The sequence below is a fragment of the Ovis canadensis genome, chromosome 25, assembly GCF_042477335.2.
Source record: "Ovis canadensis isolate MfBH-ARS-UI-01 breed Bighorn chromosome 25, ARS-UI_OviCan_v2, whole genome shotgun sequence".
NCBI lineage: Eukaryota > Metazoa > Chordata > Mammalia > Artiodactyla > Bovidae > Ovis > Ovis canadensis.
The window spans coordinates 42640910-42653374 of NC_091269.1; the positions used below are offsets into that span (position 1 = coordinate 42640910).

The 12465-nt window shown below is 33.5% G+C and overlaps 1 protein-coding gene across 6 annotated transcripts in view; it reads left to right on the top strand.

Moving 5' to 3' along the window:
- Positions 1-12465, top strand: part of CCAR1 (cell division cycle and apoptosis regulator 1) — a 44358-nt gene that overhangs the window by 10058 nt on the left and 21835 nt on the right. For 3 of the 6 annotated variants that reach the window (XM_069571888.1, XM_069571887.1, XM_069571889.1), the window contains exons 3-11: positions 479-651; positions 1042-1086; positions 3039-3071; positions 5357-5550; positions 6515-6629; positions 6732-6924; positions 8669-8798; positions 9070-9231; positions 11681-11906. In XM_069571888.1, coding sequence (XP_069427989.1) covers positions 479-651; positions 1042-1086; positions 3039-3071; positions 5357-5550; positions 6515-6629; positions 6732-6924; positions 8669-8798; positions 9070-9231; positions 11681-11906 — 1271 coding nt within the window. The remainder of the gene's footprint in view (positions 1-478; positions 652-1041; positions 1087-3038; positions 3072-5356; positions 5551-6514; positions 6630-6731; positions 6925-8668; positions 8799-9069; positions 9232-11680; positions 11907-12465) is intronic. The other 3 variants (XM_069571891.1, XM_069571892.1, XM_069571893.1) reach the window with 1 other exon arrangement.

Here is a 12465-nt window from a genome sequence, read left to right on the forward strand (position 1 = left end):
GTTTTATAGTTTTTTAATACAGAGTTGAAGTACAAGAAATACATCCTTGATAGTAGGATGTTTTAATGGTGGATCACTTCCAGCAATACTGTCCTTAATGTTTGATTCTAATCTGCTTGAGGGTAAAACAATACATTCTAGATGAGTAAAATAAGATAATATATTTTTTGTTCTTTCTGAAAATATTTTTTGAGGGTACTTTGGCCTCTTGGTCTAGCTGAGGTTTGTTGGGTTCATTCTGTAGTTTAATTTTATAGATTAAGGTTTTCTTGTATTTATCATGACTTGAACAAATATTTAAAGCCATTGGAATCTGAGGTGGGGCATTACTGAAATTTTTCTTTTAGTTTTTTTTTTCCTTCACTAAGTAGTGGCAGACTGTAATGCATAACTAAGCACTCATTGAAAATTCCTGGAAAGGATTCAAATAATCTTGATTTTTTTTTTTCCTTCCCCCCCCTTTTTAATCTCATTTTAGCTGCATTGGGTGTTCAGCAGCCATCTCTCCTTGGAGCATCTCCTACCATTTATACACAGCAAACTGCCTTGGCAGCAGCAGGCCTTACTACACAAACCCCAGCAAACTATCAGTTAACTCAAACTGCAGCATTGCAGCAACAAGCTGCAGCTGCAGCAGCTGCGTTGCAACAGGTGAATGTTTAGGTTTTAAAATGTGACATAGAAAACTTTCAAATCTGGGTAGCCAAGGGTAGGTACATTTTAAGGGATGAGTAATTGTGGAGTTGCATTATGCTTATTTTTTTCTGATGATAAGAATTATTTATGCCCAGGACATAACAGAAGTGTAGCTGCAGAGTCAAAATTCTAAAGTCCTTATATCTTAGTTATTTGAATAAAATTTCATTCTTGACGAATCAAATTATAAATAATCACTATTTTATTTTAGATGAAGTGTAGCTGTTTAGAAAATTCCTTTTTAGTGTAATGCTTATTATGTATTTGAATGTATGTGTGTATATTGCTTTTTGAGAATGACTAAAACTAATATCCATTTTTTTCTTTAAAAAATCTTTTTTCCAGCAATATTCACAACCTCAGCAGGCCTTGTATAGTGTGCAGCAACAGGTTAGTTTATATTTTCCATGTTAAAAACTGATTTTTAGAAAGTCATTTTTCCAACTAATCTTATATAGATTTTGGTTCCCCTCAGTAACCTTAACGTGTGATTTGAATTTTTCTGGAGTGGAAGAAATGTGGTAGGTATAAAGAAATGTCTCCAAGGGAGAGGAAGATAGGAGAGAGGTCCTGAAAACTCAAATCCTAAACCAGCAGCCAGTCTTTTGATAATCTGGAAAGGATAACTCTAAATGAATCTTTGGCCCAATACTCCTGTTTGAAACCTTCAGGCCTTCTGTCCCGTACTAGACTACATGTCAAAATGAAAAGCTCCTTTTTCCATTTGAAGCCTAAACCCTAGACCATTGACTTTCAGCCTTTATTTATTTAAAGCAATGGAGCCCTACTTTTTTCCCCCCTAATCAAATTGTATATTGAAATCCAGTATGTAAAATATAAAAATAGTGTTGAAAATGGGAGGAAGCCTCCCTTTGTAGTTCCCCTACTCCCAGGGCACAGTTGAACAATTTGAAAGCTCCTTACTTGGACTAAAATAAGTTTCTTTGGCTCCTTTTCCCCAAGCTCATACTCTAATCATCATCTTCAAGGGTTATTATATCTGTGATGGTAAGAAAAACAGAACCCAAGGAGAAACATAGCAAGCAAAGTAGAAAGTCTACCTTTACACTTACTTTAGTACTGTTAGGAAATACAATCAAAGCCTATGTGTTGTTTTGAGCCACATCAAAATGGCAATACTCAAATGTTTTTGCCCTAAAAACTGCTGTTACTCATCCATTCTTAACTTTTAGAAAAAGAAATTTGATAGATTTAACATTTATACTGTTTTGAGTTAAAATGTCATATAGATTGTTTTATCCTAGCTTTTTAAGTCTAGTAAGGATTTATTACTAGACTAGTATTTATTACTAAGGTTCATTAGTCACAGTGAGTAAAAAGTCATGAACAGAAGAACTGAGATCTTCAGATTCTACCATTGAGCTTAAAACACTAGTTAGAAGCTAATAAACGTTAATGATGTCCCAAGAGAAATCTTACTTAAGCCCAAATCTTACCCTGCTCAGGATATCCGCAACTCAGAAATGATGCCCATATCTTCCTCAGACTGCTTACCTATCCAGTAGGAAAAAAGACCTTTTCCTCAAGTTATTAAGGATCATCAGGAGATGCCTGCTCTTCTAGCTATATACTCTTTAGTACTGCTGGGGCACTAGAGCATGATAAGACAACTCCAGGCTGGGCAGCTTATTAAGAATGTTGAAAGATGACAGGGAGAAGGACCACCAAGGATAAGTATTTCTTTGGAGACCTTCCTGATGGTGAATAAAAAACACAGTGCTGAGACTTCATAAAGTTACTTCTCTTCCACAGAAGAAACATGTAAAATTTCTCCCTTCCCACCAATTCCTTTTGCTTTCTGGTAATGTTATACTTTGTTATTGCCATGAAAACTCTATGTCAGAATATGTGGTCCTTTATCTTTGGCAAATCTGACTGAAGAAGTGCTTCTCATTTTATGGTGTTTTATATATATATTAACTAGACATCTAGCCAGTAATATTTTTGATATAGATAGCACACTGATGATATTGAATCATTTCTGTAGCATGGTAATCAATGTGGGGCAGAACAGGAGGTTTTCCCCACTAAGGAATTGTGGGGTTTTTTTCTGGGTGTTATTCCTATGAAATAGCAAAAATAATGTCTTGATCCTTATTGAATGAGTTAGTTATATTTAAGGTCTTCTGCAGCTACAAATACTTGTAGGAAACCTTACCCTGATGACTTCTGTTACTTTTTTATCTGTTTTTTAGTTACAAATAAAGCTATCATTTAATAGAAATTTTTCCTTTTGTAAAGCATCTGTGAAGCAGCAATTCCGATTGATCCTTATCTTTTTTTCTTTCCTGTTTTTGTTTGGTTTTTTGTTTTATTTTTAGTTACAGCAACCTCAGCAGACCCTTTTAACACAGGTTAGTTTGGCATTACTTTATTTCTTTTGAATATCTGAATGCAGAGTAGACTAAAGTTTTATTATGCTGTGTTTTCCTTCAGCGTTTAAAAATGAATATTTGTTGGATTCACATAATAGTTTAGCAATATAATGTTGAATAAAGCATTGTTTTGCTTTTTCTTTTATGCTGTTTGATCGCTGATCCTACTGTGATCTAGTTTGAATAAATATGAGGCCTTATTTTAAATTTAATACTGATTTTTTGGCTTTTACATTTTCTTTGTAGCTTAAATTTTTAGGTTTTTTTTTATATTATATCTTTTCATTTGACTTTATTATAGGAAAGTTATTGTAATGCATTATCAACTAAATTTTTCAGCAGCATTAAAACTTTTGTGAACTTTTGATACATAATGCTACTTTAGGCTTTGTGGACCACTTACAGTCTATGTTGCATATTTTTTTTCCTTTTATATTATTCTTTAAAAGTGCGAAAACCAGGAATTCCCTTTGTCCAGTGATTAGGACTCCATGCTTTCACTGTTGAGAGTTCAGGTTTTGATCTGTGTTTGAGAAACTACAATCCTACAAACTGCATGGCACAGTTTTGAAAGAAATAAAAAATTTAAAAACCATCTTTGGATAGTAAGTTGTATAAAAATCATAAGACTTCCCTGGTGGTCCAATGGTTAAGCTGAGCTTCTACTTCAGAGGTTACGAGTTTGATCCCTGGTCTGGGATCTAAGATCCCACATGCCCTGCAGTGTGGTCAAAAAAAGGAAAAACACAACTAAAATTGATTAACATGTATGTCCTATTTTTGGTTTTCAAGAGTAGGATTTCCAGACTAAATAGAAAAGGTATAAAAGCTAGCCTCTTAGAATGCTGTGCTTACTTGCTCAGTTGTGTCTGACTTTTTGTGACCCCAGGGACTGTGGCCCACCAGTCTCCTCTGTCCGTGTGGATTCTCTAGGCAAGAATACTGGAGTAGATTGCCATACCCTTCTCCGGGGAATCTTCCCAACCCAGGGATCGAACCCAAGTCTCCAGTATTGCAGGCGGATTTTTTTACCGTTTGAGCCACCAAGGAAGCCTTTTCTTAGAATAGCATTTCCCAAAGTGTACCCATATTTTTTTTTCCTTGTATGTAATTCTTTAAAAGTACAAAAACCAGGAATTCCCTTTGTCCAGTGGTTAGGACTCTCTACTTTCACGGTTGAAAGCTCAGGTTTTGATCCTTGTTTGAGGAACTATACAATCCCACAAACTGCATGGCACAGTTTTGAAAGAAAAAGAAGTCTTAGGATGTTAAAGAAACGTCATGAGAATTTTGTGGCTATAGTTTTAAGAGATGGTGAGTTCCTTTGCTAATTATAGAATGGGACTCACCTTTTATTTTTTCAACTGTAGAACGTCGAGACTTGCTTTTTTGGGAAAGGGTGAAACGAATTATGGAATTTGAGTCTAATCATGATTATTCCTTTTTAATGATTTTATTTCTGTTTATATACAAAAATTTTAATAGTATGTTGTTATTCATGCTTGATTATGCCAGAAAAGACCAATGAAACTGTTACCTTTTCCCTCAAGTTTTATTGAGTTCTAACTGACATACAACATTGTACTACTGTAAGGTGTACAGCATGATGTAATACCATATATATGTATAGTGAGATGATCTTCACAATCAGTTAACACGTATCACCTCACATAAGTGAATTTTTCTTTTTCTTGTGATGAGAACTTTCAAAATCTACTCTCTTAACAAGTTTCAAATGTATGATACAGTATTGTTAACCATAGTTAACGATTCTATACATCTCCAGAACTTACGTTTAACTGGAAGGTTGTACTTATTGATCGCTACCAGTCGTTTGCCCCAGCAGACTCGCCTCTGGCAGCTACCAATCTGTTTTCTGAGTTCTTTGGTTTTTCTAGATTCCGTGTATAAAAGTGAGATCGTACATAATTGCCTCATTTCACTTATCTAGGACTTTCCTGAGTCTTTGTTATGCTATTATGGATTTTGAATTTCTAAGAGAGGGCTAGAATATGCAGTGCTTTTTAAAACTCATTACACTATGGTGGCTTTTTTCCCCTGAAACGTCCCTGTAAAAGCATTCATCTCAGGGAACTTAATCATGAAATTGATTAAAAATTTTTTTTCAGACTTGAGTTGCGTCTTCAAGGTGTACCTATGTATTAAATTGTTTTTAGAATTTTGAGTTAGTTTTAAGTAGTCAGTTTTTATTTCTAGACTACTTGTAATCCTTACCTTAATTTGATGTTGATTTTGTTTTATAGCCAGCTGTTGGACTGCCTACAAGCCTTAGCTTGTCAACTCCTCAACCTGCAGCTCAGATAACTGTATCATATCCAACGCCAAGGTCCAGTCAGCAACAAACACAACCTCAGAAACAGCGTGTTTTTACAGGGGCGGTCACAAAACTACACGATACATTTGGATTTGTGGATGAAGATGTATTTTTTCAGCTTAGGTAAACTTAATTAGTTATTGGCAGATGGTTGCTTGTATTTAGCATTAAGTATTTTGATAAGACACCTACTTAACTGTGGCATGGAATTGTGGTTTAGCTGTAATTTTCTGCTTTAATAATTCAACCTGTACCTGTGATGTTTTTTGATGGAGAATGTGATGAAAGATATCTTTTGATTATTGAACACTAGTCATTGTGAATTCTTTATAAAAGTTTTATAGGGGTGAGTTTACATTTCTAGCTATTAATGAACAGACTTACAGTAAGGTTTAAGATTAAAATAGTCATATACTTTTTAAAATTTAATCTTCTGTTTGACATACCTAATGATAATATATATGTAAAATGTTTTAGCTTCCCTGGTGGCTCAGACGGTAAAGTGTCTGCCTGCAATGCAGGAGACCCAGGTTCATCCCTGGGTTGGGAAGATCCCCTAGAGAAGAAAATGGCAACCCACTCCAGTATTCTTGCCTGGAAAATCCCATTGGATGGAGGAGCCTTGTGGGCTACAGTCCATGGGGTCGCAGAGAGTCAGACATGACTGAGCAACTTCACTTTCACTTCACTTAGTTGAAAAAAATAATAGGATTAAATGATTGATAAACTAATGGATTTGAAATAGTATTTTGTTCATGTAGTGGTGGTTGCAGGAAATATGTATTTCCTTTGATATTTCAAATGTATTTCTAATTAACTTCCTTAGAAGTACTTTGAAATACTAAGTTTAATTACTATGTAAGATTTTTCTGTTTAAGTAGGTCTCCTGTTTGCTATATTTTGCTATATTTTATATTGCTCCTGTTTTGCTATATTTTAAGTCTTAGAGGTATATCTACTTTTTAAAAGAGATTTTCAGGCTTCCTATTTCTGGTGTACTTTACAGTGTTTAGTATTAACATATAAATCTTTTTTGGAAGAATTTCTTCTAATTTAGTGTTTGTATTTAACTTAATTTTTTTTTCAGTGCTGTCAAAGGGAAAACCCCCCAAGTGGGTGACAGAGTATTGGTTGAAGCTACATATAATCCCAATATGCCTTTTAAATGGAATGCACAAAGAATTCAAACACTACCAAATCAGGTATATAAAATAGTATTAGGTATTATAAAAACTCGGTGATTGAGTCTTCCAATTTACAAAGATTTTTCTCTGTTTTTTAAAATGTTATTTCTTTTTGTTAAGAATCAATCCCAAACTCAACCTTTACTGAAGACTCCTCCTGCTGTACTTCAGCCAATTGCACCACAGACAACATTTGGTGTTCAGGCTCAGCCCCAGCCCCAGTCACTGCTGCAGGCACAGATTTCAGCGGCTTCTATTACACCACTGTTGCAGACTCAGCCGCAGCCTTTATTACAGCAGCCACAGCAGAAAGGTATTACAGACTAAAACATAGCTGTTCAGTTATTAAAATAATGAGAGTATGCTATTATTTACCAAAAAAAGCAGGGACTAGCAGAATATCTAAAAAGAAAGTTAAATATCTTTTGTAGAGAATTTCTACTTGTATAGCGATAGTCTTAACTTTTGTAGAAGTCCACTTAATTGGTATTTTTTTTTTAATGTAATTGTGGCATTTTCTGTTTTATTGTAAATTGGCACAAACATAACATTTATAAAAGTGATTGCAGTTAAATATTATTAAATAAACACCCATGTAATCATTACTTGGGTAAAAAAGTACATTATTAGTTAACTCCTTTCCTTTTTTAACAGTTTTACTCTAAGTATATATGCTCATAATATACTTCAGCCTTGCCTGTTGAATTTTACAGGTGATTCTGTCTATATAATCTTTTTTATTAGAATTTTGTTGATGATATTTTAAGGTTTTCATACTTACTTGCTTCATGTGGCTCTAATTTCTTTGTTTTCATCATTGCTTAATGTTCCATTGTATGAATATTATACAGTTTATGTTTTTCTTTGGTAAATGTACTGTTTTTAGTTTTTGTTTTCTGAAAACACTGCAGTGAATGTTCATGATGTAGGCATGTTGACATTTCACCCATTAACGTAAGTGTGCCTTTCCTTAAAGAGAATCTTTTCCTATTATTACCATAATGTATTGTCACTTCTAAGAAAAAGCGTTTAAATACTTTATATTTAGACACCCCCAGTTGTCCCCAGATACCTTTTCAAAAGGTTGTTTTTTGTTTCCTGAATGAAAAGGCAGGTAAGATTCATGTGTTGTATCTGGTTATGTTACTTTGGGCTTCCCAGGTGGCTCAGTAATTAAAGAAACCTCCTGCAGTGCAGGAGACAGCGGGTTCGATCCCTGAAACGGGAAGATTCCCTACAGAAGGAAATGGCAACCCACTCCAGTATTCTTGCCTGGGAAATCCCATGGATAAAGGAGCCTGGCAGGCTATAGTCCATGGAGTTGCAAAAGAGTAACTAAACAGTAGCAACAACAGTGTTTCTTTAGTCTTTTTATTCCAAAATAGTTTTCCATTTTTTCTTTCTTCCTTTATAGCATTGACTTTTTAAAATATTGGTCTAGTTGACTTGTAAATTCTTTTATAATGTTATGTTCTGGATTGTGTGGATTCCTTGTGGTATTTTTACCTTGTTCCTCTTTCTACCATATAAACTATAAAGTAAAAGTTAAGTCTAAAGGCGTTTGGCACATTTTAGGTGATGTTTTCTCATTCGTACTGCATCATACTAGGAGGCACATGTTGTCAGATTCTTCCAGTATTATAGGTGGTAGAGTACTTGGTCTAAGTGATGGTCGTAGATCTCTTTTTATAAAGGTTTTTCTCTGTCGAAAATGTCTGGATGATACTCTGGTGCAGCTAGAATATCTTGTGTAGCCAACAACAAGGGTTTGTTGTTTTTTAATGTCTTTGGTTTAATATCTGTAGGTCAGAGATTAGCACATTGTAGCCCTAGGATTTGGTCTGTGGACTGGTTTTGTGTGGTTCCTGAGCTAAAAATGGTTTTTACACTTCTAAATGATAGTATTAAAATGTACAAATATGCAAATCATCCCTGGCCTTTACCATTTATGGGTCACAAAACCTAAAAGCCAAAGTTTTCTATATAAAATTTAACCGAGTGATGTTTTTAAACTTCATTTAAATAAGTTAAAATATATTTTTCTGTATCTTTTAAAGCTGGTTTATTGCAGCCTCCTGTCCGTATAGTTTCACAGCCACAACCAGCACGAAGGTTAGATCCACCATCCAGATTTTCAGGAAGAAATGACAGAGGGGATCAAGTGCCCAACAGAAAAGATGACCGAAGGTATGTTTTTAAAAAGTATACTTTTGATAGTGGTGATGGTTGTACAGTGTGAATGAATGCACTTAATGCCACTGAACTGTAAACCTCAAAATGATTAAAATAGATTATTATATTGTGTGTATTTTACCACAGTGTTCAAGAAGTTATTTAAAAATGTACACCGTGAAATGTTGTTTATATTTATATGTATGCTTATACGTATTAAATTTACTTCATTAAAGAACTCTTTGATAATGCTAGAAAAAGTAATTTTAGAAAAATTTGCTTTAAGTCGTGAAAGAGAAAGAGAAAGACGTAGATCCAGAGAAAGATCTCCTCAGAGAAAACGTTCCCGAGAGAGATCTCCTCGGAGAGAGAGAGAACGGTCACCTCGGAGAGTCCGACGTGTTGTCCCACGTTACACAGTTCAGTTTTCAAAGTTTTCTTTAGATTGGTAAGCTCTTTTTTCTCCATTGTTTTCTCAAATTACTAATTTTGTACTTTTTGTAATTTGGAGGAATGTGTTACACTTAGAGAATTTTTTTTTTTTTACAATTTTGATTTCATAACATTTAGTTCTTAGTTATATAAGAGCAGAAAGGCAATTTGAATTAGCATTTATGTTCTTTGCAAGATTGCATTATTTTCATACACTCATTACAGATACTAGCTATTGAAAAAGGCAGCCTCTCTGTAATGAAGTTGTTCATAAAGTAAAATTATTTAAGATTCTAGTTTATTGATGACTTTATTAAGGTCATGCATAGTTCATTGTGTATGATGAAGTAATGATACAGTAGTGACCAGATAGTTCAAGTTCTCTGTGGCTGTGCAGTATAATAGAAACATATGTATGTACTTAACAGACATATAACATATACACATATGTGTGTATACATATCATATTATATATTTTAGTTTTTGAAATCAGAAGTAACTGGAAAGTTAGCAAGAGTTTTTGACCTTCACTTGTGAAATGGAAATGATATTAACTATCAGAACTAATTGTGAGGTTGTGTTGATTTCATTTAAGTAAAGCACTTAATCCATTGTATGGCAGTTGTAGATAGTGATGGTTGGGATGTGGTGGCCAACTAGGTAATAGGTGCAAAATTGTAATTCATAAAGAGGCAAATTGATAAATGACTAATCTACTCTAAAGGAAAGGAAGAATCCTCTAAAAGCCTTGGAACTGGTAGTTGTGTATAAGATAAATTAATAGGTGGTAAAAGCAAATTTACAGTAAAATAAGAAAAATCAGTGAAAGTGTTTAAAACTGTTTGACACAGGAACAAATAACTATGTAGTTGAGTGTCTTGAGAGGATATTGCTCCATTCGACAAAGTATTCATAATACTGACCTACAAAAATTAAAATTTCTACTTATTCAGTTTTATATTTGAGTAAACCAGTGTAGTGTTTAAGCTACTCCATGCCCCCCCCCCCCAATCTTGCTTGATGACTTTGCTTAGTTGTTAGGTAGTTGTTGTTCATTTACTCTTCCATGTGGTAAAATCACTAATGATTCTTAATTTCTTGTTACTCCTGTTTGCTTGTATATTTAAAAAATATCTGTCTGCATATTTCAGAGGCATTCATTTGAAACAAAACCACATCTCCAGATATTAACTAGAGCAGCTCTGCTTTTAAACTCATCTGTTCCTAGTCTCAATTGCTATTCTGGGAGGAATTGATACTTAGGATGTAATTTGAGCAGCTGTCTTTATCCTTCCAAGTTAAATCTTCACAATATCACTTCATCACTTTGAAGTAAATTCCCAGATATCAGAGGAACACATTACAAATAAAAGTTATTTTAAGTTTCCATATTTCTTCTCATCGGTAGTTGTGGAAATCAAGATTTTCTTGTAGTAATGTGATTATAATAGGGGATATATGCCAAGAAGTGGTGATGTTTCATTCATTTATAGATTCTATTCCTGTGGGATAAAACATGACTTCAGAAATTCTAGTGATGGAAAACTAAAACTATTACATTTTTTGTTTGTAATACTTCTAACAACACTCAAATAACCACATTTTTGATATTTTGACAACAAAATTTTATCCAAATATGTCAACAACTATAATTCTATATTTTAGGTTTCAAATGAAAAAACATCCCTGTAGATACATAGAGCTCGTATTTTGTACTTTTTGTTTTTTAAAAGGACAGTGTAGTTAATCTTCTTAGCTTACACACTTTTGGTATTTTCCACTTTTCATTATGTTTTTAACATATCTCTCAGCCTTTTTACTAGATTGATTTACTTTTGAGTGTCTCTCCTTCAGATGTTCTGTTTCTTAGGAAAAAGGAAATCATCCTTTAAAAATAAATTCAGTATGTCACATTTAAAAGACAAGAAACTTATCCTCTCTTTACATAATAAATCAGGTATGGATCTTAATCATTAAATAGAGAGGTATGGAGATGTGAAGAAATAAAGGTTTTATTTTTTTTCTACACTGTATAAGCCTGATGGAGGAGCTGTCATACTCATTGATACTATTCTTATCCCTTCTTTATATTTATTCTGTATGAACCATAATTTTCTCAAAAATACAGCTTCAACTGAAGCAGAATTGATTTTGTTCAGATCTTCTCTGGAACTTGGTTTGAAGTTATTTCAAAGGGTCTTCTGCTAAGTGAATTTTAAGCTATACACAAATAATAAAGAAGGTAACACATAGGTGCTATTTATTCAAAACTATAAATAAACATATTTGAAAATGACATTTTCATATGCTTCTATGTAAATGTAAAGCTCGTTAATAGTTGACTATTCATTTTCAGCTGGCTTTTAACTGTGTCAAATTATATATAATAGCTTTAGAATTGAGTGAAGCTTTGCATAATCTTTGGTGTTAAGGTACTTTATTCACTACTTATGTCTGTTTTTCAGTCCTAGTTGTGACATGATGGAACTAAGGCGCCGTTATCAGAATTTATATATACCTAGTGACTTTTTTGATGCTCAGTTTACATGGGTGGATGCTTTCCCTTTGTCAAGACCGTTTCAGCTGGGAAATTACTGCAATTTCTATGTAATGCACAGAGAAGTAGAGTCCTTAGAAAAAAATATGGCCATTCTTGATCCACCAGATGCTGATCATTTATACAGTGCAAAGGTTTGTATTCTGTGATACATAGCTAAAATTTCTGAGCAGTTATTCGTATTAAGAGTGTATGTGAAGTTGATCTTCAGAAAGTTTTTATGATGTTTTAAGACCGAAAAGCCTGTGATTTCTTCTTGTCTGCGTGATTCTGTTTGGTTGTTAAAGTAATTTAACCTCTTTTTTGCCTTAATTCTTGAGCTGTAAAACTATGATATTGCGTCAACATTTTGAACCTTATAAAACGTGAAGATGAAGTTCATTTTATTGAGCTTTTTGAAATGTTCTAAGGCTTCTGATAGATCCAGATAAAATGTTCTGTTGGGTAAATGCACCGTATTTTAGTCTTTGGGATAACGTTGAGTATATTGCTTATGGTCAGTAATTTTCTGCTATTTGATAAACATAGATCAAAATGCCTTTTCTTCCAAAGTTAAAACTATATAATTATAAGGTATCCAATACCATTTCTCCTGTAGCATTTTCCATTTTTACAAAACAAAAACAAAAACTTCAGATATATGTTATGGAAGGATAATTAGTAGTGCTTCTCATTCTTTTACATTACTTTAGA